Below are 26,846 nucleotides of genomic sequence, written 5' to 3' on the forward strand. Positions count from 1 at the left end.
CTAGGCTACAGAAAAAGGCCACAAGCTCTTTCTGAGTCCATCCCTTTCCTCTTTCAAAATAAAGAGGTACACACCTCAGAAGTTAGTGGCTTGGTATGGGGAACTGAATGTGTGGCTTTGTGTGGCTGAAGTTAATTTGGTGCAAATATGTTGCAAATAAAGGGGAGCTGCTTCCCAACTCAGAATGTCTGTGAAGAGCTTTGCAGGGAGAGCTGCTTCAACAAAGGGAAATAACAGGGTTTCGGATCCACACAGTTTTAAAGCCAAACAGGATTCCAAAATCATCTAAAAGCAGATCAAAATAGCATGAAACCAAAGAAGTTGCTCCAGTTGGCGATCTGTGCCCAATCCTCCCTGGTATTTCTCCCATTAGCAAGTACTTTCCATTTCTGCTTTTTATGGTGTGAGAAAATGTATTTAAAACATGAAAACAGTTATTAATTGCAATAAAGCACTCCAGGGCGAGAATTATGGTGCAATAATTCACACCTTGCTGTGTAGTCACGAGCTCTCGGCCTCTAGCCTCATGCCTAACGAGCTATTAAGCAGAAAGTATTGAACCATCTTTCATGCCTCGTCATGTTTTATTGCCGCAGAAAGGTTGCGTTCGGCTTGTTTTAAAAAGTTGTAATTAAGCTGTACAAATGTTGCATAATGTTTAATAGTTTAATGAAACGAGCCTCGGTTAGAGACTCGCTGGAAAGAGAAAAGGCCCGTCTCCCCGTTGCATGACGCTCCCTCTGGTCCCGGTATTTAGCATTTTGCCAGCCGTTTTCGCCGTGGAAAATGGAAAGCCTGGGAGGCGGCCGGCGGCTGCTGCGCCGAGCGGCGCGGCGGGCCCCGCGCATCAGTAGGTGGCGGTGCAGACCGGGCAACGGCGGCGGCCGGCGGCGCGTCCCGGGGCGGCCCAGCACGGCCGGCGGCTGCCGGGCCCCAGCGCCGGCGGGGAGCGCGGCGGCCCTCGGGACCCGCGGGGAACACCCGGCCCGGCGGAGCCCTCCCGGCGCCGTCACGGCCCTCCGTGCGACCTTGCCTAACACCGGAGAGTCGCTGCCACCCGGGACGCCGCCGGCGCGAACCGCAGCTCCGCTCTGCGCAGGCACTGCGCGGGAGTAGCATCTCCCTTAGGGGCAGCTCCGGGCTCCGCGGTTATCCGTCATAGTTTTGGCCGGGATACAGTTAATTTTCATCTCAGTTGCTGGTACAATGCTAGGTTTTGGGCTTAGTATGTCCGAAGAGATGTATACACCCAGACCCGAAGGTACCCTTGCTCAGCAGAACCGGCACGGTTAAGCAGGGCTAACAAACACCTGCTGGACAATGGAGTTGTCCTAGTGTGACACCGGGCATATTTTGGCTTCCAAAGTCATTACTGATAGTCAAACACAAACAGAGAAGAACTCCCTTCGTGCTCAGAGCGCAAGCTGATGGGTCAAGACCTCAGTCAAAACCACAGTGTTATCTCCTGGGCTGGCACAGAACATCCTTCTGTCTGAAAAACTGATTGTGAGTGTGCAGGACATAGAAATCACTGGGACATAATAAACATGAAGTCCTGGGGTGCTATTTCTATGTGACTCTCTTTCAGAGAGGGCACACACTGTAAAATGCAAAACACCACCCTCCTCTCCCTCCAGAAGAAAACACCGTGAAGCTGTCAGGCACTTGGAAGGTATAAATCAGCACGTTTCAGTGGGACTACAATGATTTATAGTACCGGGTCAGGACGTTGCTTGAGATGGTAGAAAAATGTCTGTCACCTCATTGTTTCTATATAACAAGTATAACAATCCATACCAAGCTGTCTAAAAGAAATCCCCTGCAAGATTTTATATTCTGATCAGAAAAGAAATTTTTTTAGCCATAGTAAAAGCTTTAAGCTTTGAATTCAAATTGAATAACGGGTCCCACTGTACCTATGAGCTGAAAGGAAAAATGCTCATGTGGATGCGCATGGCTTGCGCCGGGCTGGCTCTCGCACACCTCTGAATGTGTGTTATGCCCTTGGCGTGCAGAGGGAGACGGTTCTCTGTGTGTCACTGCAGGTCAGACATTGCTGCCTGCTCCCAGCCAAGAGGCGCTGCGTGGCCAAATCTCAGTATGATACAGCATGTTCCTGGAAGCTTCAGAAAGGAGCAGCAGGATGTGAGTCAGTACGCCGTGGCGCGAGGAGGGATGGCGGTGGAGCTGGCAGTGGCCTGGGAGGGAGCAGGTATGCCTTTGACTCAGCCGGCCTGCCCGCCTTTCCACCTTCCCCTTTCTGCCAAGCTGCACTTATGGACTGCCTGCGCGTCCTCTCTCCTCCCTCTCCCCTCTGCCTCAGAAATGACACCTGCCTGCTTGAAAGTAGAATTATCTGCACAAACTACCTTCTACAGGTGATTTTTCCCAAGCCAGGGTCAGGGGAGACACAGGAGTATCCCCCGAGTACCTCAAGTAGCTAATTAGACACCATCTATGTCAGTAACTGCCCCCCCATCCTCGGCATAGCAAGATGAATTGCGAAATAGCCACTGCTATTGCCAGACTTTTTTTCTCAAGTTGCAAAAAATTCTGTCAGTCATACGCAACAAACCCTGAAAGTCACATAGCATCGAGCTTTGCAATTCCTCCACCGTCCTGGCAAGCACTTTAAAGGCAGCAACTGGCAAAAGACATGGGGTGAATGAAAGTTGGGATTAGTTTACTGGTGTCAAACTCAGAGGCAGACAAGGAGAGAGTTGGATCCTTAACTGCTTTGAAAGGCTTTTCTGAGTCTGGGATTTGTCCATGCCCCCCCTCCCCCCCCCACCCCCTGCTCTCCCCATTTGCTAATCTTTCCAAAGGGAAACAGTTTTTACAGTGTGACTTTCCCTTCCTTTGAGTGTAAGGCAGGAATGGTCTTGATTAGACTTGTTCATTCAGAGAGGTGTCTTGCTTAATAGAGGAAATGGACTATAAGCACAGAAATACTCCATGTAGTTTTGCACTCAGGAGAGAGATGCCGCCTGCTTAAAAACTTCCATTTAGTCTTTCCTCCTCCCCCTCTTTGTCAACATCTCTTACGTGCCTGTGTATGCCTCTTCTTCCCACTTGCTTTCTCCCATTACCTTCTAGCCCCAGCAGCTTCAGGTGAAGGTGTGAGGAGGGCAAGGGACCATGATATGGTCCTGCATGAGTCTGACCTACTCTCTCTCTGAAGCAAGACATCTGAAATGACTCAATCTCCCTCCCTCTCTTGGGACCCAGCAAATCCTCAGCCTAATGCACCACCATGAAAAGGTGTGTCATCTCCCGGCAGCTGAAAGAATTAGTCAGTAGCTTAAATAAGGGGGACTTTCCAAAGGACAAGTTCATCACTGGCAGTGGCAGCAGCAGTACAAGGCTGGTATTCTCATACCTCTTAGCGCTGGAACATGAGGAGCTGGAAAATTACAGAGCAAACTGTAAAATTCCACCAGCAGCTACTTCACCCTGCAGGGTGGTTTTCCTCCATGTGCCAGGCTGTGGAAACCACTGTCACACCACAAAGCCACCTCCCAGCACAACAGCTGGGAGACCTGCAGGTTTCACAGAGGTGGGTGCGAGCTCTGATTTGCCTCCAGGGAAAGTTTTTCACAGCCTTCTAATATCCACTGGAAATTTATAGGAGATGAGCATTCACTCCTCTCCGTTGTCTTGATAAGCCCCTTTTAGATTGCTAACAGGTGACGGGACTTATTCTGGTTGAGAACAACAGTGACAGATATGTTGCATGTCTGGAAACTTTTAAGGTAGGCGGGTGGATGGAAGAGCCACCCAAATCCCCAGCTATTCTCTGGAAGAGAGAATACTTTGGCTGTGACCTCCTGCCTCAATGTTTGCTTTCATTTTATTTCAATATTACTGTGGTTTTGTGGAGTATTGCAGAGGCTAGAGAAGTTCTAGAGGCATTTGAGCCTCTAGAAAAAACACCTCCTGTGGGATAAGAGAATGAGGGAGCTCCTCCACACTGAGACATCATACTCTTGAGAATAAAGAAGAAAAACATCAGCCTCAAGCAGAAACCTTTCAAAAAACAGTTGCTGAGGCTGTTTGTTCTAGCTGTGGTGCTTAAAGTTGATGCAGAACTTCCCAAAGCATGCTAGGTGCTGTATGTGCATACAGGAGGGTACTAGGCCCTGAGAAGGACTGAGTGTATAGTAAAGAAGACCATGGAAAACCTCAGCCAGGGAGTGATGTGATTAGGTGCTGGGGTGCAGAGCACCATTTCTGCTGTTCATTCAGTACTTTGCATTCAGTTTTTGTGCATCATCTACCCCTGACTCATCTCCTGTGTAAGCTCATTTCTTTCCAGCACTGCACTAGAAAGGGTCTTAAGGATGAAAATGATGCAGATCTGCCAGTGCCTATCAGTCCTCCGATGCTGACAGTAGTGAAAGACTGGAATTCTCATAGGAAGATTTTTTGCTAGCTTTTCTTTAGAAATAGATGTCAAGTAAGGGAGAAAACCAAATGAGTGCATCCTTACAGTTTGAATTTCCTTCACTCTCTTCTTGTCCATGTTAAGAAAGTCTGTGCTCCAGTGATAGATACCTGGAGATGATACCAAAGGCAGCAGGAGAAAACACCTGTTCTAGCTGTGTATATTTTGGGGACAGAAGGTGGAGAAGCGTGTTTATTCCTTCAAGTTCAAAGCTGCCTGAATGAGCTGCCTGGACTGGCAGAACCATATATGCACAGTGTGCCATAAAGAAAGTAACATTTTAGTAATGGCAACTGGCTGTGGTGTGGGGGTCCCCTAAAATACCTCTCAGGTCTCATTGTTAACTTGGTGCCAGAATCAGGAAGTGCAGACAACTCCAAATACTGGAGTGTGAAAATTCTGATTTCACAATCAGCCTATGTGTTGCCCTAGCAGGTTAGTACATAAGCTGCTCAAATGAAATATAAACCATGTCTCCTCCTGAGTAAGCACACTCCTTCTGGGCTGGCGTCACTGCTGCTTTGAACATGGGCATTTCATTATAGGCAAACTGCAAAGTCTCTGGATGCCAGTGACACGCAGAAGTTGGAAAGCTGAGTTTTGCAAATTAAGGATGCATTGTTCTTTGTCTCCAGAGGTATGAGTCACCCTGGAGAGCTGCAGCTATTTGTTCAAGAGGGAGACTCCATTCCACCACCCGTCCTCCTCTTCCCTCCCTCTCTGCATCAACAAGGAATGAAGTAAAAGAATGCAACCTTGACCTTCCACTCGTTTGGCTCCCCTGGAGGAGATGGGCCGCCAGACTTGATGCCGCTGCAGTGTTCTCTCCTATCTCTAAGCGTACCGCTAAAGCACAAGCTGAAACAGTGTGGAAACCAGGGACAGATACCGCGCAGATGTCGGCGGTGAGCAGACCTCACCCTTCGTCCTGTTGTGCCCAGCCTGGGAGGTGGCGCGAAGCAGACAGCCCCATGGCTCGGGCGCAAGGATGCCGGTACAAGCACGTACACATGTGTACGTGCCCACACACATGTACACACACATACACTTGTCTACTTGCTGCATGGCACTGAGGTTCCCCTAGCTTCAGAGGTGCTAGGGAGAGAGCAGGTTGTGTGCTGCTGCTGGGAGGGTGTACGGTCTGTGGTGACCTGCTCAGGGACCTATTGGGGGAGTTACTGCTGCTTTACCCATCTTTGTAAATCCAAACCTAGAAATCACATCTCTCCAAGTCTGGAGGGGAATTGCATGGGGACTGTGGCAATTTTCCCTGACCTGCTGCCACAGTTCGTATGACAAACCCTGCTGGACAACAGAGCACCTGTTCCTGTCCCGCTTGTCACCTCCCCAGCTTCTCCCTTCTGCTGTTCTAGGTCAAAGCTACTGCTCTTCTCTTTGACTTTCACTGAATCACTCTAGGTATGTAAATGCCTCCCAGATAATTAATTCCTTGATCCTCACGCTGCCCCCTGAGGAACGGTATTGCATTTGGAGAACCGATGCATGCAGAAATCAAGGCTTCAGTTCACCAGAGCACTCGGGGCACAGAGCTCAGTGCTCGGCTGAGTCAGAGCACATGCGAATTACCTGATGTCACCCCAGCAGGGAAAGTTCACCTGTAAAAACAGCTTGGGGGTGATGTATCTACTTTGTGCTAGTTAGCTCACATCCTGAAAGCAGTCTACCTGAAGTGTAGGGCTCAGGTGGGGTACAGTGCTCACTGAGAAGCAGGTCAATTAGCCCATCTCACTAACCTGCTGCTGGTGAAAGCAGCTGCTTCCAACCTGCCTTGGGCAGGTATATCACACCCTGGAAACACAGATGCAGAATGTGGTTGTTAATTGTGTACAAAGTGTAATGCTGCCTCCCGGTGTCCTGGCTCTTGGGGGAAGGTTCATCCCACCTGAGAGATCTACAATGTAGGTGTCTACCTCTGAGCTACTTGTCTAGACTCTAGACTTCATTGCCAACAGCGCAACACAGACACTTGTGGGGTGCAAGTCATTTCATCCTATGTGAGACATCTAAGCCAAGCCAGGCGGGTGAATCATGGCCAGTGAACAGCTGTTTCTCTCCCTGATTGCAAAGATACCGGACGACTGTGTCAGACAGAGGCACACAGAACACAGATGCCTAAAGTTAGGTGAAATGAATCCCAGCCTGATTACACCTCCAGAGTTTCTCTTTCATGGGGTGGAGCAAGACCAAAGGAAGTGGAAAGATATTTCCTGGGCCAGGACCTGGAAGTCACATTGGATCACTGTTCACAGACACAAGATTACTTGTGCCTTCCTCTCTAGGGCAATACCCTCCATGCCTGTGGGCTGCACCTGACCCTGCTGGGCTGGTTCTGACCCTGCTGGGCTGATGCTGGGAGGGGATGGCTGATACCCTGGTGCCCAGCCCTAGAGCCATTGCCTGTGTGGGACTCTGCCTTAGGGTGTTCAAGGCAGCAGTCATGAGTTCATGTCACAGTAGAACATTTCCTAGCTTTGCGTCTACATTTCAAGACAATTAAATATGGGGCTGAAAGTTTCTTGGATGGGTTATTCCCACCGGAAAACGATTTAAAAAAAGAGCAGAATTGAATGAGGAAGTCTCTGCAGTCCACTGGGAGACACGGTGATAAAGGGATGACTATAGCATGGCCTCAGGTATCTTACAGGTTGCTCCTGGTGATGTGAACTAATTACTCCATATTAAAGTCCTTTAGCCTACAGATAAACAAAAAGTCCTCATCAATCTCTTCTTTTACACTTTCAATGCTTCCTCCTGTTTTTCAACATGAAAACAGTGGAAGAAAAAACTTACTCTCTGGAGCTGATAGTCATTTTATCCACCACAAAACACTGACCTTGATGTGAACTAATTAGGATTGCAATAGATTATTAATACAAGTCAGTAAGGTGGAGTTTTGTCAGTATAAAAGAGGCCTTTGAAGATAACAGCCATTTACACTTTCATGATCTCATCCCAAGTGTTCAGAAGAAAGCCTATAAACTAATAAAGTAGAATTCACCCAGGGGCACTCTGCACACACAGTGGAGTGTCACCCTCCAAAACCTTATTCAGGATGGCAAATGACATCTGCTTGGATTCTTTTAAATTCTAACACAAATCAGGATTAAAACAACTTTTGGTAATAAGCAGATCTCTGATGATCTAAAGACACACTGGTTCATTTTATTGACTTAGAGAAAGTAAGTGACATATCAAATACAACCTTCATACTTTAACAACTGAGGTCACCTTGAGAAAAATGATACTGAGCCCAGTGGTATGAAACCTCTCTCCGAAGTGCAGCTTTGATTTACAAGGTGAAGTAAGGTCTTCTTCATGTGAACATATATTTGTAAAGTCAGTTTGACTTAGAACGATGCACAGATTTTTTTAAAAAGGAGGTAACTAAGAAACTGTTGCTCATTATAGTACTAAACTAAAACAGACTTGTTGAAAACTCTATTAAATGATCTGCTTCTCTAAACTGTCAAGCTGGTTTTGAGGAGATCTGCAAAACCGAAATGGAAAATGAGTCAAGCCCAGAAGTATGTGCTGAAAGCCCCAGCTCACTGGGTTGTCAGGGGCATTCAGTCCAGAAATACATCTAAAATACTGTTTAAGAAATGCTTTGCTTCCTTTACGAAATCCCTTGGCACTTGCTGTGTAGCCGAGGAATGCAGCATCCTGCTGCGCTGCAGCCATCACCGATTCCACCCGACCTATGGCCCTGGCGGGTGGCAGCAAGACATCTCCCCTGACTCCCCTCTGAATCCGAGAGGCTGGAGGAATATAGCCAGGGGAAGCAGGATTAAAAGGAAGGTACTCATCTCCTTGCTCAACCTTTTGCCACAGTTGTGGGAGCAGGAGTGCTCAAGACAAGACATACACTAGGTCCAGCTCTGCTTGCGTGTTTGCTCTGCTGGCCATATTTAAATGTTATAATGATTGATTTCAGAGCAAGCCAGATCTAAATCTGAAGGGCAAAAGATGCAGGCAGCATGAGCTTTGAAGTTAAAAGTGCTTCTCTCTTTAATGCTACTGAAGATGCCGAGCAGAAGCTCAGCAAATCAACCCACAGAGAAACTGTTGCAAGGCTGAAGACCCTCTGTAGTACTTCCAAAGCAAGGTGTCAAAAATGACACCCCTGAATAAGAAGGTGCAAGGCTTTGCACATGCAGGGTTCAGGCAGCAATGCCCTGGATGCACGCTTTTCCTCAGGGGGGTTGGGGAGGGGTCTGCCCCAAACAGGGAGGATACGCCTGTGCCATCCATGGAGGAGATGGAGGCACCTGTGCCACCCATGGTGGCAATGCCTGGAGGAGACCCGGGGGAAGACTGCTGGCGCCCCAACTCCCGTACACCTCCCTGCCCCTTCTCCTGGAGCTCTTCCTGCAGAAGACCTGGGACAACCAGGCTGCTCCGAAACACGCACTGTGGCCTCAAAGTTTGTGTACCCACATCCCAATCAAAATCTCTGGTTTGTGTGCAGGTAGGTGCTACCAGAATGGGTGGAGTAAGGAATAACAGTGTTGAAGGAAAACTGTAATCCAGTATAGAAAAGAAGTGTCAACACATGTCAAATGTTGCAAAATGTCCCAGTGTGGAAGAAATAAAGTAATTCCCAGTATTAACTGACAAACAGCTTTTGTGTTGCCAGACTGAGGAAGATTTCTTTTTGGAATAGTAAATGTGTGATGTTTCATACAAACAACAGTTTTGTTTCACTTTCTGACTAAAAGTTAACCTTTAATATCTTAAAAGTTAACCTTTAATATGCTAAACACTTCTGAACGGCTTGAAAAGTCTAGCTTGCTATAACCTCTTTTGAAATTACACCCTGTGACTAGCCCGCCTGCTCAAAAATATAATGTAAAATTATTGTCCTCTGTTAGCAGTTACAAACATATAAAACACTGACACATAAAAAACTTTTTAGAAACGTAGCCAAACACAGCTAAACCCCACTGAATGTGCTGAACTGAGCAGTTTTAGACAAATGTGGCATGGAAAGTAAGATCACAAGTCATCATTATAAGCAAAAGGAACTTTTTTCCATTTGAGAAAGGGTAAACATAATTGTGATATGCAAGCAAATGTTAAATAAGTATTTAAGTAAGATTAAGACCAAACAAGGTACCTACATTAATGTAAAAATCCAATGTGATGGCAAGAAACAAGGTTATTATAAGTTATAGGTTGTTGGCTTGGTCAGGGAGAAAAAGAAAATTTAGAAATTGCCCTAACTGAAATATTTTTAAGTCTTCATTTTCACAATTTTAAAAATTGGCAACTATTTGAAACGATTCATTTAAATTCAACCAGAAATTATATATTTTCTGTTGTTGTTTTGTAGTTGCTGATATTTTGGGACTGCCAAAGAAACAAAACACTACCGCCACCCCTTCATTTATTTGTGCAGCTCTTTAATCTGTTTAAATTAATATGCTGTGTTACTCATTTTTTCCCCAACGCGATCCTAAAATGATCGCTAAGCTACACTCACATTAGTCTCTCCTGCCAGTGAATTAAATATGGAATGGTTTATTCCCCCGTCCTCCAGCAGCTCTTCCCCCATCCTCACATGCTCATTTAGCCAGTCTGAACTTACAGATAAGCTGATGATGAGACACTAGAAGGCAAAAACAGACAATTACCTAGGCAAATGTTTGAAGGATTTGGGCCCTGCGGCAAAAATGCTGTTTACTGAAGACTGAAAGCACCATTTCTCCTCAGTACAAACCAGTGTGTCTGAACTCAGCAGTTCTGGATAGTGGCCACCAGTGGACTCAGAGCAAGGTTTATAGGTGCAAGATAACATCACGCTCCCGTCTGCATTTCATCACCGCAGGGCCTTTTTCTGTGTTCTTAACAAAGGCATGCAAGTACCAACAGAATTATACTTTACCATTTGTCTTTATATTCACTCATTACATAGTTAATAATTTATTTCTGTGCTCAAGACCACCCTGACAAGGTGCAAGGGCAGAGCCTCAGCTGGCCTAGCTAGTAGAGCAAGGCCAACTTACACTGGCTGAAGAGCTGTCTTTCGGTCTGATTCCGCGCCTTTCAAAACCCACTGGTTATGAACAGGGTTGCAGCGCCTCACACTCTGCTTTTTTCCTTCCTACTTTCCTCCTTGAAAGATGTTTGGGGGCGAAGAACGGAGACTGCAGTAAGAGTCAAGATGAGGAGGAATGAGAACACAACGCTGGGTTGCATTTCATGCTGCTCCTCTCACACAGCCCTGCATCTAGCTACTCCCATCTGCACATCCCCAGCGATGCCACCAGTGACGGCTCTGGCGAAAATGGAGGAGATCAGGCTAGAAAGTATAGAAAGAGGACATGGGAAAGCCACTGAGCTGCACAACCAGCCATTCACCTGGACAGGTGGATGCAGTCACTAACAGCACCGCAGCAGTTCAGGAGCCGACTCAGGAGGCTGTTATTCTTTGCTGTTACATGGCAAACAGATATGTGGGGACAGTCTGGAAGGCCACTTTGCATTTTCAGGCTGTTTCTGCAGTAGGGAGTGAACTCCTGCTCCAAGGAAATGCTCGGCCACATGCCCTCTGTCTGAGTTGGTGAAAAATTGCTGTTAACATAGTAAATGGAAGAAAACCTGCACGGGACAGGTCTGCAGCCCCTGCCTCCCTCTGCCACCTGCTCTCAGAAAGGAGCAGCAGAAAGGGCAGGCAAAGGGTCTAAAACATTACAGTTTCCAGAGGATGACATCTAAGACATCTGCGCAACAGAACTGGAGGAGGACGAATGGATGAAGGGAGACCACAAGGGCAAAGATGGGCAACCAGGACAAAGATCAGACTCCTGTCTTCAGCTCGGGAATGAATGGTGTCTGGAGCCAGGCTGATCCTCCACCCAGAATGAGCTGCTTCAGTGCCAGGAAGCAGAGGGATCTCAGCCAGGCTGGTATCTGAGCCCAGCACCTTTCACAACCTCTGAGATCTCAAGAAATGGTCCCAAAATGCTAGGTAAATGGCACAGGTGCTAGGGACACTGATAAGAAGCTGTTAGTAGCACTAACCAAGCTGGAGGTAAACTTTCTAGTAAGAGTGTGACAAACTAGATGCCTATCTCCCATGCTTAATCCACCAGGCATGGTACTACAAAGCAAGATCCTGGAGACCAAGCCCTAGTCACATTTAAGTGCCAGGATTAAGCTATACTTTCCATAAGCACTCCATTGGCTTTGTTTTGTAAATATATTTTCCCATAAAGAAAAGAGGGACATGCTACATCTGAGCATGGGGAACGTGTCTTGTGAGGAGACAGTATTTCCTCAGTCCTCCCCTTTATTTTTTTTCCCTTCTTCTTCAAATGTGAAAAATAAATTGTATGACAGCCTTTGGTGGAGATGTGTGCAACAAGGCCTTCATTGTCTCAGACAGGTGTGAGATTGGAATTGATTCAGTGCCAGCAACCCCAGTATCAGAGCCAGCTCTGTGAGCTGAAAACATACACCAACCATCCAGTAATACCACTGCAGCCAGCCAGAGACTCAACAATTTAAGGCTTAACACACACACAACATAAATCAGATGAGGATGTACCAGCCAACCGTCAGCTTCTTGGGCAGATGCCTGCAGACCGTCTGTGCAGATCAGACCTTGCCTGTTTCAGTTATTGGAAACTTCAAGATGAGAGGCTGGGTGGAGCAGCTAGCTCAGACACATTTACATTTGCCCTATCTTGCCCCAACAGTCCTCTTTTGCTTGCTGTTTAGAGGCAGTCCTTCTTGTAAAGTTACTTTATTCCAAGTGCAGGAGGGAAGGAATTACATCTTGGGGAAATGTTTAATGTACAAATACAAAAATCACATGGACACGTACTCAATATGCACCACCCTCATGAAACAAAACCATTCCCTTCCAAGGGAGGCTCTGAACATGATCAAACAAGCACAAGAATTAGCACAGCTGTTTTTCTTTCTTTCTGTCTTTTTTATTTTTTTCTTTTTTTTTTTTTTTTTTTTTTTTTTCCCATGGATATATTTCCTTCACTTTTCCAGGAAAACCTGTTTTCACTCTGTCATCTCTCTGCTTTTGCTTCTCTCACCTGCTTTAGCCTGGTCCCTGCTCTATGTCTGGCCACCTTAGTCACTCCAGTAAGGGCAAGACAGGGCAGTGCTGGTGGCCTCCTGCTCCTCCCCCAGGCTCTGGCACATGTGTGGAGAGATCCCATGTGGCACCCCACCACCTCAGGCTCGGTCACCCATGGGTGACCCACAGATGCGCTGGTGGCAGCCAGGCCCTGCTCTGTGCCTGAGGCATCTGGTGAACCCTGCTCCGCCCGGTTTCTCCCTATATCCTGGCAGCTCAATTTTAGCTGCCCTTGATCCCACCTGCAAGCCCTTCTCCCTTCTCCACCTCCTCAGTCCTCGGGGAGCGCACAGGGCTCCAGCATTCCATAGCACAGATGGGCAGCGCTCGCCGTCCCTTGCCAAGCGAATGGGGACTGGCAGGAGGCTTCCCTGGGCCAGGGCTGACTCCTGCAGGTCCCCAGCTGGTCCCCTGCCACATCCACCTGCGGGGCTGATCTGCTGGCCAGGCAATGGGAGAGGTCTTGCAAGGGTAGAGGCTGGGGAGCACCATCAGCATGAGAACCTGGCACAAACACCTAGGTACATGCTTAAAAGCTAAAGGAAGCTGAAAAAGAGCTTTTCAAAAAAGTATCTGCAGAGGAGGGGTAAAAATGGCAATACGCTAGCGATCCATTTGTATCTAGGTGAGCGTTAGTTGGCAAATCTTGGTTTACACTCACTTGAAATGTCTCCCTCCCTTTCTGTGGTTCCTTTTCAAGTTAACACAAGTGCTCGCTTTTATAATGTATGGCAGAGCAGCACTGTTTTCTGGTGGATACCTTCTCCCATGAAATAATTAATACTAAGTTTGAATTTGCAAATGGTTTTGCATGTAAAATTGCTCACATATATAGGTCTCAAGAATATCAAAGAGACTATTCTTTTGAGCAGTTATTCACATGCTTTCCTTCAGAATGAGGATCACTGTTTGGACTTGGGATTTTTTAAAATTAAATACACTTCAGTAACCTTATGCAATGAGAACTGAAGTCATCATAAACGCTACTTGCTCAGCTAGCTGTAAATCACCACTACACTAAAAACATGAAGAATGGCTTTTGACAAAATGTTGTCTTTCCTACAGGCCAAAGGATGTAGCAGTTTTACAGCAGCTTCTCCTGATGGACTTTCGGTTTCATCATTTCTTGTTGGTAACGATCACTTGAATTTGATCTGCCAGAAACTAAGGGAACCTAAACTGGCCAAGTCATATCTAAAAGCTCTGATACTTGTTATTATTTAAAAATGTGGAGGATGCAGACTACAATGGTCTATATTCTAAAGTGTGCCTAATGATCCAGTTCCATTTTGGGGTATCTAATCAAAGACATTCAGAACATCTCTTTTTGCAGATATCCAGCCTCCCTGAAAGTGCCTGGAGTTGAGCACCAAATCCTGGAAGTTCTCAGCATCACTGATCTTTGATTGACTATCTTGCCCAACACAGATAAACCAGAAACAGATCTGGACATTTATTGTTGGAAATCAAGCTGACCCTGACAGGAAAATCACAGTTTTTAAAATGGGTCTATCTCATATGCTTTAGTTTTTCAATGCTTTTAAGAGAAGAGTTGTATAAATAGAAGGAAAATGATCAGAGACAATCCTCTATTTGACTGCATAATGTGCTCTTCCCCACATAACCGATGGTTTTACTGAGCACATCCAAGCCCATTGTTCTTTGCATGTGAACAATCACCATTTATTGGGGTCATAATATACTGAATACACATGGAAAACTTATTTATAAGTTTGCTAAGGGTGTGCTGTGTACTCAGTCATGTAAAAGGAGCCATGTGAACCCTCTAACTACATGGGATCATTAGAGAAGCTCTGCTTGACGCAACATCTTGTTAAAGGCATGGCAGCAGAAGAGAAGAGGGCATGTTTGCACTTGATGCTTCGAAAGGAGCCCCCCGCCCTATGGATAAATCCCACTGGTGGAGAAAGTAGAGACTGTGCCAGTCCTCCTGAATGCAAAGCTCCTCAGCTGCTATGGGCACAGGTAGCTGCTGCAGCCTCTTGTGGAGCTAGAGGCACTGATTTCACTCCATCCAAACCTAGCTGTCTGCACCATCCCACACCATGTATTCTCTGTATAGACGTGGGGGTTTCACCTCAGAAGAAATTTTTGAATACTAACTCACGTGCTAGTCTCCTTGTTTCCCCTTTCTTCGTCTTCTAGATGGCAAAGAATATGGGTGTCTGTGGTCCCTCTGCTCTAACCCCTCAGCATTTCAAGCCTGGAGAGGCTCAATTCAGTATTTGAGGGAAAAGAATACATGCAATTACAAAATCAGTGGTATCTTCTGGCAAATAGGCAGCATCGGCTGAATAATAAGCTGGTTTCAGTGGGTGTTTGTTTTTAGGGTAAGGAGCTCTTATTTATTTTTTGTTTGTTTTATTTACCATGGAAGGTAATTTGAGCTGTGGTATCAAAACATGTGGTGTTCTGCCAAGAGGGGATTAAAGAGGAGAATGCTATGGAAAGAAACTGGGTTTGTCAGTAAAGAACTGAGAGAGATTTTATTTACCGGAGTTTTGCAATCAGCACTTTTAATCTTCCTCACAATTGGGCCATTCAAAGGCCAAGAATATGCTTCAAGGGCCAGAAAGGAATAACCCAACGGCAAAGGAGTAGCTGTCTCAAATGCTGAAATGCTTTCAAACACATGGCCGTGTGTTGCCATCCAGCATTCAGGATGGTGGAAGCACCTGCCTCAGGGGCAGGCAGGGACATTTGCTTTAGACATCTCCAGCACACTGATGCCATAGGTGAGATTTAGCGCTGGGCAAGAGGAGCAGTGAGCCAGAATAAGGTGTTTCCATGGAAAAGTAAGAGAGCCCAGTGACCCAGCTAATCTCAGCAGTAGATAGAAATATCCCCTCAGGTAGAATGCATTTAAGCTGCCATCCTGAAAGATGCTGAGCTTTCTCAGTTGCCCCAGAAATGAGAAGGAGAGAAGAGCAGACAGCAACTCCACCTCAGAGGGGTGACTCCAGTACTGCTTTACCATGACAGAGCTAAAGGAGCAAGAAGTGAGGCGGAGTAATTAATTCTTTTCTCTGACGATCACAGTGACCACCGAGAGCACTAACACTAGACTGGTAGCATCAATTGCGGGCACAAGATTCCTGCGTTGGGTCAGAGAGCAGCTCCACTTTTGCAATGACAAAACGGAGAAGGGACTCTGGCATACTGTGTGGAAGATGACAAAACAAAGCAAACCAGAGAGGATCACTGTGCAAGTTAAAAACTGATCTAGGAATACTTGTCCCTACCTGCAAATTCTGTTTCTCTTAGCAGTATCCATCAGCTCAGCGTTGTTCTCATGTGGTAAAAGACATGGACTGATTAATGAAAAATAACACTGTGTCTGGGCACGAGCTGCCAAATTTTATAGCTGCCTGAAGATTCAGCTAGACAGCTAGAGGGATTTCCAAAGGCATCTCCATAGCTGTCACTGATTTCTCTGTGGCTTAGGTGCTTGGGTGCTATCAAAAATCTTGCTAAGACACCTTTCTGTAGTGCAAAGTTTTCCTAAATACTCTGAAAAATCAGGCTCTAAATGGCTTGCCAAAAGATACGCATACGGCTTTGACAAAACTTAGAACAAAATACAGATCTCTAATCTTCTTTATTTCTGCTTTAAAACTAAGATTTCCTTTTCTTTAGATAAAGTCATCCTTTAGGATGTTGTGTATGGAGGACAAAAGGGAAAAGAAAAATTTGTGTGAGTGGAGATATTATTTGGGGACTGAGTACATATTTGTTGCTTTATCTACTGTTTTTTTAACCTCAGGAAGTGCCAGGCAATTGGAATACGAAGATTGGTATCTTTTAAATATATCGACACTTGGAAATCTTCTGGATTAAACACCATTACATAACTCTTTCCATTAGTGCCTTGAGTCGATGAAAAAGCTAAACGATTTCAAGCCCTCTTTTTCTTTTTTTTTTTCTTTTTTTTCTAGAGCTGAAGGTGTGAGGAGGCAGGGGAGGCTCTTGAGCAAGGCTTGTGCCCTGGAGCAGGGCATGCTGCCTGCAATGCGGGCAGGTGTTGAGGAACTGGCTTCCTCACCTTGCTCTGCCCCAAGTGGGAACAGATGGAGAAGGCACAAATCTGTGGCTGAAGGGGATGAATCCTCAAGGTGCATGGAGGGGGCAGCAGGATAGATTCCTGCCACTCTCAAATGGGAAATGTCTTCCCCTTAGCAGGCAAAGTGCCATATCTCCGGCACAGGTGCTGGAAAGAAAGCCAAGCCTGCATTCCAGGTGGGATTTATACAGAGAACTGCTGAAGAGCTGATGGTCCATGTGGGAGTAAGAAGTGCACTGGGAATTTGCAGGCAAAGGTTTTACCTTGTCACTGACATGCCACAGAGTAAAGAGTTGAGAAGATCCCTCATCATCCCCTTGCCTGTCCTGGAGAATGAAATGTCCCTTGTTTCACCTCAGTGAAGATACAGGTGCAGAGAATTGATCTAATGGAAGACAATATAGGCCAGGAGATCATCTCCTGGGCCCTGCAGCCCAACCACATCTTGTGTTCTGCACTTACATAACATAGCAAGATCCATCTTAAATTATGCCTTGCTGCCTCTGATAGCCCCCTTGGAAGGCTGCCAGGGATGCTTTGATACCTAGGAACCATCTTCTAATTTCCAGCCTAAATTCATTGACAGTTTACAGAATAACCACTTGTTCTTGAGCCGACACTGTCCGTCAGCACAAATGGTTCTCCCTCCTCCCCAGTGTTGAGTCTCTCTGCTTTTTATTGACTCTAATTATCTTCCTCCCAGTATCTGTTTTGACATGCTGAATAAACCTGGCTCTGCTAACCTTGTCTTTAAAGTAAGGTTTCCTCTTGTCATACTAACAGCCCCCCTTTGCAACCACTGCCACTTAATTTTTTCTTGAACACTGGGTGACCATTACTTCATCTGGACCTCAGATGAGATTTTTCTAAGGCTTTCTATACTGCTTTTAATACAGTGTCCCACCTACAGTATCTCAAAATGGCAAAATTCATGGCTTATTTCTGACAGGGGAGGAGGGAAGAGAAGACGTTTTCAGTGCCAGATGGAGGGAATTCCTCAGGACCACTCTTGTTCCTGATGGAAACAAGAAGGTATCTGCTGCTGGGTATCACCACCCCCCTCATGTGTCACAGCAGAACCAGCCCTGAAGATAAGCAAAGTCTTGGCAGAGATAACATGTCATGGTAACAAAATTTTATTCCTGTCAAAATTAGTATTTGGAGAGGACCCAAATGGGATTATAAACTTTACAAATCAAATGGAAGACATGCCTCTTACTATAAGGAGCTTATTTCCACATGGGATGAAATGACTGAGTGAAAAATGATGTTGAGAGCTGGAGCCAAGAAAAAATGGACACTATGAAGCCACAGATTATTTAGTTATATGATGCACATCTTGTGTATGTCTTTACCAGACTGATATTTTCTAGTCTACACAATATATCCTGTATATACTATAACCTCACAAACGTCCTCCAAGATGCACGTATTAGGGATGTTCGTTTCAGAGCAAAATGAGAAGTCTTACTTCACCAGAAATGTTACACAACTTCCTTTTGTGCTTCTGCAGATAGCAAGAGTCACATTTGTGCTGCTCCTTTTTAGTTTATGCTTTAGAGCAAACTTCCTAAGACATGCTCCAGTTTGGCCAGCGCAAGCAACTCTGGACAAAAACTTGTGCCTGCAGAGTTACAGATGGATTCAGACAGCCTTAAATAGGAGGTTTATATGTATTTTTTAATAAGGGGTGTGAAAAAGGAGGGATTTTTCCCAAGAGTGGACTTCTATTAGACTGAATGAAAGAAGAATTGTTTCACGTATGCTAATCCAGTTCACATGCTCATGTGCTCATCTCTTCGGATGCGAGCTGGTTTATGACACAATAAATAGACAGCGGGGTGAGTCTGCTGCTAATGACACTGTACCCCTTAAAAAGAAAAACTGTGAAGGTTACTCATAGCATTGTATAAAAGCATTATCTGCTGAGCGATAACCGTGAATCAAAGAAACATATTGTACTTTCAGTAAAAAGACATTTCTCTCTATAAAATGTCTTTTTTGATAGAGCCAGTTGAAACCCTTCCAGCTAAACAGATTTGGTTTTCAAAATATTTTGGGAAAACAACACTATTTCAACAAACTTCCTGTAATCGCCTGGTGGCTGTGGAACTCAAGCTCTGGGTCCACACCACTGAGGTGGCTCACCTCCTTCCTTTTCCCCACACAGGAGCTGTTTGGTGGCTACTGGCATTGAAAGGAAGGGAAAGGAGAAAGAGCATCTCTTCCCATTGCCCAGACCAGGCTCCTGGCATGGATTTGCCACGATAGCCAGGGCAGGAGAGGGGTGATGGAAGGGAGCTCCAACACAGGGGATCTCCTCTGGCCACTAGCAAAACATGCGTGACCTGGCTTGTGATGGGGAAACTGTACTCTGGGGCTGGGGAGGAAGGCTCCCGCACAGCCAGAAGAAGTGCCGGAGCCGCGGAGCTTGGCAGCTCCAGCCATGCTGATTGGAAATGATGTACCTGCTGCCAGCTCCTGTGCTGCCCACGCTGCCCACGCTGCCTGCCGGCGTACTGGCGCAACTCACACCCTGCTACTCCGCCAGCCGGGGGAGGCAGGAGCGGGGCCGATAGGAAGGGTGCCAAGCTCAGGCAGCAGTCGGTCAACATACTGGGGAGTATATTTTGGGATGGAGAGGTCAGGTGGTTAATCAAGTGGAAATGGATGATACATTGTTAAATGCCACATACTCGCTCTGCAAGCACGCTGGGTTAAGGAAAGATGGGGAGACATAGACGTGTCCAACGAGAACATAAAAATACCAGCATTTAGCGTATTGCACAATGGAAAGAGTTGGCGAGTCCCTAATCTTGAAAGCCTGTTTATCTGTTTTGGCAGGGAGCTACGGGCACATCAATCCGGATTCTCGAAAGAGCCTGAAAACTGCATTTTGCAGCAGCAAAATGTGGAGACAGAATGACAGCCCCATTGAAGCCCACTCTGAAACGCTGCTCTGTGAATGCTTCTAACTCTATTAACCTATGGCCTATTAAGCTGATTTAAAAGTGGAAATACTAAAAATCGGGGCAGGATACAGCTGTAGTAGGAAAAAAGCAATTTTAATTCCCCAGGCTTAAATGCTGCCCTTGACTCTGCTCCTGCATTTCACTGGTTCATGGGAACCCTGATAAACTTGGGCTGGTTTTGGTGGAACAAGATTACGATAGCAAGGACCTTGAAATGTCTCTTAAACAAAGCATATTGCACCTGGAGGAAGACAAAAGGCTGGCTTGTAACAAAATAATTTCTCAGTCGTTATGTTTTGTCCTAATTCAAAGAGCTGATCTTTAAATGATCTCTCTTGCTTTGCTATTGGTGCTAATTCTGCTGCTTCGCTTAAAGATCTGTCAGCAATTTTATGACAGCCTCTTGTTTCCAGGGATTTTAGACTTGGTCATAAAAGCGTGGTCCCAGCTGAAACTTAACATATAAGGTTACAAAATTTAAAAAAAGAAGGAAAAAAAAAAGCAAGTGAGCAAACTCAGATATTTTTAAGGCCATAAGAGCATAAAAAGAACCAGAAGCATGTAGCTTAAAGTGATTACAAGGATCATTTGTTTTCCCTAGACAGGAGAAATAGATTTATTTTATTTAAATTTTTAATCTATAGGTAATTAATAAATGACCAGTTAGAAACATTGTTTGGGCTAATTTGGAGAAAAAAACACCTGAAGTTATTTAATTGCACGTGTTTTGGGATTATATTCTTAACCTCACTAGTTAGAAATTTATGCAATTTATTAACTCAACAATAATGCCACCAAAAGAATATGTCAGAATGACTGACACATTTAAAATATTTCTATTGGCCCTGAAAGTTATACTGTAAAGAAATTATATAGATTTGTATTTATCTAAAACTCTGGAATTACAGATCTACCTACTCTGGTTAACACTAACCACTGTAAAATTAGTCATTATGCATTTAGTATCTGGTTCAGGCTGGTGTCAGAAGAAACTCAACCAAAAGATATATATAGAGATATTTATAGTTATTGTATATATAAACTTAAATACTCATCAAGGGTCTTGCCTAAACTTTTGTAAACAGCACCTCAGCACAGCTCGCATGGCTCTGTCTATTTTCTTTTCCCTGCTGTACAAAGGAAGGGGTGAGTTAAGGTTGAAGTGTTGGCTGGCTTTGGAACTTTAACTGAATATCCTTACTCTGTGCATGTAGGTCAAATCCTTTGACATTATAATCTTGGTACTGGCACAAAGTAATCTTTCAACTTAAACCATGTGTGATGTGGTGGAAGCTTTTTTCTCCCCTTTGGTCTGTGAATTGGCTATGGTTAGATTGTTTAAATGAACAGGTGTACTTTCTCCCTCCTTGTGATATGAAAGAAGCATAAAACTCGATTATAGCAATTTATGGTCTCTTAACTTGCTTGGACTTGTATCCATGACACAAGCAGCTTTATGTTCAAATTCAAGACTTGGTAAAATAGGAAGTTAAAATTAACCTCAATCCTTTTATAGATTAAAACCTCAACAAATAAACAGTGGTTTAGTGGCATGGCAACCTGCCCCTTTAAATCCACAAACTAGTCTGAGATGTCTATTTTGAGTTAGTTTTGTTTTTTTAAAAAAGATAATTGGACTTGGATGAGTAGAGGAGTAGCCTGTGATTCATACTGGGGTGAGTTAAAGCAAAGTTTAATGCCACTGCTTGGAAGTTAGCAGTGTATGGGGGTTTATGTCTTATTTTATGCCTATATAAAAAACAGTCTGTGCGCACTTCAGTGAGGTTTAAACAGAAGTGTTTCAGGATGCAAAGATGTGTGGATCGGTATAGCAACACTATGGGGCTGGTCAGAAGTGTTTTATTTTTGGAGGCTTATGTTCTGAAATATAGCACTGTTTATTAAAAATAGAAAAAAAATTAAATATCCCAGCTCCCTAGAGGTGACACAGGAGATCAGCCCAAAAACCAATCATACTTAGAACACTGAAGAAAAAATGATGGTGCAGAGCTCTTTCCCACCCTAGCCCTTTCCCCCACTGTGATAGCATGACCCTGAAAAGACAAGCCTTAAAACATACAAAGTGTCTGCAGCAGAGAGAGACCCAAATCAGGGAGGCTTCAGTCTGGGGCTTATTTTACTGATAGCAACTGCAAGCCTCAACAAGTTGCTCATTGGATAATGTGCACATTTTGGAGGCAGAGGGAAAGGGGAACAGGGAGAAAGCAACACAATAGATGAACAGCAAGGTATCATTGAGGAATCATTAGCAGTTTGATTGCTATCATTTTCTGAGCTACGTCCACAGGTGAAATGCATTAAAATCTTGTTTGCAAAGACCAAAGCAGAACAACATACTAAAACTATTTCTGGAGGGAGCAGCTGAATCCCCAGCCGAGCGTGAAAAGCCTCTCTCTCTGAAGTTGTACGAGCAAGGGACTTTCACAGGGAACTAGGGAAGAGGGATACTCAACGTTAAACCTGATACTCTGCTAAGCATATAGTGTTCCCGAGAAGCTGAAGAATGCAGGTCTGTGACTGATACCTCCACCCACATAGCCACTGGCTGCTGAGTAGCCATAATAATATGTGCGTTTACTTTTATAGGAATGGAGCTGTGCGCAACAGAAACACAATGTGGTTTGCTCTGCAAATCAGAAAGCTAAGTGAGGGGACTGCCAGGGGCTGGGAGAGGTGCACGGCTGGATCCTTCACCTGAGCTGACCTGGCATGGCTCCAGGGAGGGAAGGAGCTGGGTAGTCCTTCCAACTGTCTTTTTGCCCACCTCTTTTTACAGCATGGCACAGACCATGTGTTGATTTATTTCCCATGCTTCTCAAAAATGCCTGCTTCTGCTCACAGCAAAGTCAACGACAGATTTGCAGTAGATTTCACTAAGCCAAAGACCTTCCTAGCCCTGGGAATAAAAGGATGTAACAAGCATTTGCCTTAGGTAAGTGATAACCTTTTCTGCATGCAACAAGAGTACCCTGGTCTTAAAAACAAATGCTGAAAAAAAGAACTTATTCTGATTTGCGATAACTACGTCTCTCCAAACCCCCAGCAGAGACCCTCGACTAGGGCCATTTCATTCTGTCTGGAACAGAGGAAATCTCCTTTCAGAACAGCGCTCGCTAAAACTAATCTGTCCCGCACCCTCCCTTTAGGTGCATCTCACTATGAATCTGCATTTTGATAAGCATTTTGCAGAATGTTCATCAGCTGCCAGTTTAGTGCCCTGATCCGCTGCTCACTGAGTCTCAGCTGATCCTAGGAGCAGAGTTGGTTTTAGCAGGGACAGACTCAGCTTTAGCAGTGGCAGACAAGATTTCAAGCTAGACGACGTGGTTTCACTGTCATCATCTGAGCCTGAGCCTTGGAAGAAATCAGACTATAGAGTCACTATTTTGCAGGTTTTCATTCAAATAAAACCCACTGGATAACCATCAGCCACAGAAATACGCTCAAACCAGCCTTCCCATATTAATGTCTTAGCACTAAGAGATTGTCTTCAGGGGACAAAGCACTTTGCAAAGCTTTCTTTGCTGCTGCCTTCCTGGAAAAGCTCAAAGCAAGACGTTGACGGTATTTGTCATTCAAGCACACAATGATAAATATCCATCAGGAAACACACCTACACATAGAAAAAGGCCTGGCATAATGCATCTTTGCAAGAAAGAAATGGCTTTCAAGATGTCACAGTTCTAGCACAGGTGAGGTTAACAAACACTGTGAGCTGTACTGACACCGGGAACACAAGACATACTTATAGTCCCCTTAAAATCTGTCAGGCCTTTAGAAATAAAGACATATGTTAGGAAGCCCCTCCTTTCACTCGTTAAAGGCTCTCACTCGTTAAAGGTGGCCAAGGAGAGTCTAGAAGAGATGGAGGGACAGGGGGGCAGCACCTGCAAGCCCCCATGCTCTGCAGGCTGGTGGGGTGGAGGTGGGCGAGTGGGGAGAGGATTTCAGGTACTTACCCTGAATCTGACTCTGAGGCTGAGGGTTAAAAGCAGTGGTGTGGTTCAAGGAGGCTCGTGGGTTGGGTGTGGGGGCTGGGTGGTGTGGGCTGACCCTCATGGCCGTACGACGCAACTGCTCCAGTTCACTCAGGCGCTCTGAAAAGGACAAGCTCCCGGGCTTTGTCTGCTCATCTATTTTCTGACGATGTCCTATTGTGGGAGGGGGGGGAAAAAGATCAGAAAATCTCACTGATACATGAGGTCTGTTGACTTACTTTCTTTTTCAAATTTTTTTTTTCTTTTTTTTAAACCCCTCATCCACTGGCAAAGTACCTAACCAGCTAGCGGCCATCTGAAATTAAACTGAAACCACCTCCCTGCAAAAACAGGAGACACAGGCAAGTCACCCATTGTAACCGTATCATGGGGCAGGCCAAGATACGGCCTAATCTGAAGAACCAGATCCACTGAAAATACTAGTGCCTTCTTACACCTCGCACTGGGAGAGAAGGCATTTCTAAAAGGAGGTCTGTCTGTGGGGATTCATAAAAGGAGGAAACATCAAGTGGCTCCTGTGCTAAACCTGCACTGGAATAACTTCCTCAAGAATTAAATTCCAGATTGTCATAAGGTACCATAATTAGGTACTATGGGGCTATAAAAAAACCAACCCCCCAAAAAATCACATTTTTGGATCCTTTTGCAATGGATTTATAGACAGAAATGGGAAAGAAACACCAGAAGCTGGCAGAATTGAAACTGGAGTAGTGGCAACTCTTAGTGGCATGAGGACCTTCAGAAACATGAGATCCTACCAGACATCTGACTATAAGAGTGTAGATACTGACATTACAGCGTCCGCCAGTGCACAGCAGACTTGGTCATGGCCACATGGGAGTTAGAGGGTCCAGCACTCCCCAGGGCAGCCCTTGGAGTGCAGCATGAAGTCCTGGTGCTATGGCGCACCAGGGCTGGAAGGGGACAGGGAAGGTGCTGGAGAGGCCCAGCTCCAGCGCAGCATCGGGGCATGTCCAGATTCAGCTGGAAAGGCAGAGACATCATGGCAGGACTGCTTTCGAGATAAGCCTTAGCTAGCAGCAGGGAACGGTATGCAACGACTGAGGTAATGCATTTCTAACTCTTGCCTGTGGCTGCTTTCTGCACCCGGGTCCTTTGTGTGTCAACCTGTTACCACAAAGACAGCACACAAACCATAGAAGAGGGATGTCTCATCTGCTGGAGCCCTTGCTCTCCAGTAGGCATCACGAAAGCACAAAATTTCAATCCTTTTTCCACCCTCTTTAGAGCTAACCCATTGTCACGACTTAGCAAGCTACTTTTGTGTCTATTGGTTTCCAGTCTTTTGAGATATCCTTCCAAGTGGGGTAACTTATCCTGGAAGGCTGCTGACACCACACTTCGGGGCTGAAGTGAAAACCTCCCTAGCGGACTTGTGTTTGGTGGAATGTCTTAAAAGGGATGCTTCAGCCACGTTCCCAACCAGGCAGAATCAAAACTTCCCTTTGTAATTTTCCCCCATCCCCCAACAGAGCTTTTTCTTTCTAAAGATCACAGAAAACAGCCCTTCAGCAGAAAGCCCAAGAGCAGACTGTCACTGGCACACAAGCTGTCTTTTCAAAGTCTCCAAATGGAGGGCAAGATACTGACTGCAATGAGTCTGTGAGGTGACCCCACCTGTATTTAGTCAATGGAGTAGTATCCCCAGCTCCAAAAATCTCATTTTTATACCTTCTGCTTGGAGACCTTCTTGTGGAGCGATGGATGTCATCATCCCTCATTTTTCCTCAAACCCAATCCCATTTCTGCACATTGCATTTGTCTCAGGAAATCAGCTGCCTCGTGAATCTTTGTGGCTTATCCCTTCCCCTTCTTCCCACAGGACGTGGTTACCCTGATGGGAATGCGTATCAAATCTCTTGCCCAGAGGTCAAACACCTTTTTTTCTACTTGTTCTCTTGAAGAAGATGGCATTATCCTTGGTTTCTGCTGAAAAACATAGTCTGCTATCTGCTCCTGATTGTCATTTTCTTGTCATGAAAAGTTGCCTCCTGCAGCTTTTTTTTGCATTTCCATCCTCCCCGCATGGAAGTGGCCAGTGCTGTTCCTATGGTGAGTCCTCTCTCAACTCATGGCTACAGCAGTGAAACAGACTAGCACAAAACTCTTGAAAACAATCCACTGTGCCTTATTCCACACATCCCTGTAGTATTTAATACATAAACATTCATAAACATCCAGCTTCCAATTTTGAGTATCAGTTAAACAAGCAGTAAAAGATCTCTGAAGAGCTCTGTATGCCCTTTACTCTACAGAGTACTCTTTCAAGCCACCCTACCAGCTCAATCAAGACACAGGACCATTTTATGCACTAAAAGGAAAATGTGCATTTAAGAGCAATTCCCAGTAGCTGCATTTCTAAAATTAAATTTTAGAACTTTTATTATGGTTCCAAATCACAGTGGCTCGGCATTTCTTCCTGTTGCCAGACCCTTTGGCACAGCTTGAACTGTCTCAGATTCCACACTGTGCTGTAAATTATCCCAAAAGGGAGGGAAAAAAATTACAATATAAAAAGACATGTTATATAGTAGCAGTTTCATCATTAGAGACACCCATTAGGGCTTCTGAAAAAAAAAATGGAGGGGAGGAGAGAAGCAAAGATGAAAAAGACTTTTATCTGACATTCTGGTTAGTCAAGAGCAAACACTTTATTTGTCGGCAGTGCAAAGCTGGATGCTGCCTCAAGCCTTGGGCTCCTGACCCTGGACTTGAACGCAAACATGCGGAGTCATACAAGATGTGTAAAATACCTCATACATTTGGATTATTTTAAGCTTCGGCAGGCTGAACCCAGGGCTTGCAGAGCCAAGAGCCAGATCCTTCCAAATCCACCCCACCCCCACCCCCCGCTGTAATTTAGTTCTAATTTAAAATTCAGCTCAGACATCTTCTGTTTTTAAGTGAGCGCACCAATGCCAGGTTTGACCTGCTGCTACCCTACCTTCTCCTCCTACCTCCCTGGTGCTGCCCTCCTAGCATCCTGAGTTTTGCCTGCCTGGTGCGAAGCCAAGCATCCCAGCAGCGCACGCCCATGTGCTAGCAGCCTCACACGGAGGCGAGCAGTTCCTCTGCAACCAACAGGACAAGGGCTGCATTAAAGGCCACCGAGGCAGGAATTAACTTTCCTGCTTTGAGCCTAGCTCAGGCACTAAATTTGTGTCGAGCTGGCACATGATGCGGGGCAGGG

At 45.3% G+C, this 26,846-nt stretch overlaps 1 protein-coding gene across 3 annotated transcripts in view; it reads right to left on the minus strand.

The window, feature by feature from the left end:
- The window catches only part of RUNX1 (RUNX family transcription factor 1), a 176,148-nt gene that overhangs the window by 12,334 nt on the left and 136,968 nt on the right, over positions 1-26,846 (minus strand). For 2 of the 3 annotated variants that reach the window (XM_037376437.1, XM_037376436.1), the window contains exon 6: positions 23,597-23,788. The exons of the other annotated variant lie outside the window; for it this stretch is intronic. In XM_037376437.1, the coding sequence (XP_037232334.1) occupies positions 23,597-23,788 (192 nt within the window). The remainder of the gene's footprint in view (positions 1-23,596; positions 23,789-26,846) is intronic. 3 annotated transcript variants of the gene reach the window in all.

The sequence above is a fragment of the Falco rusticolus genome, chromosome 2, assembly GCF_015220075.1.
Source record: "Falco rusticolus isolate bFalRus1 chromosome 2, bFalRus1.pri, whole genome shotgun sequence".
Taxonomy (NCBI): domain Eukaryota; kingdom Metazoa; phylum Chordata; class Aves; order Falconiformes; family Falconidae; genus Falco; species Falco rusticolus.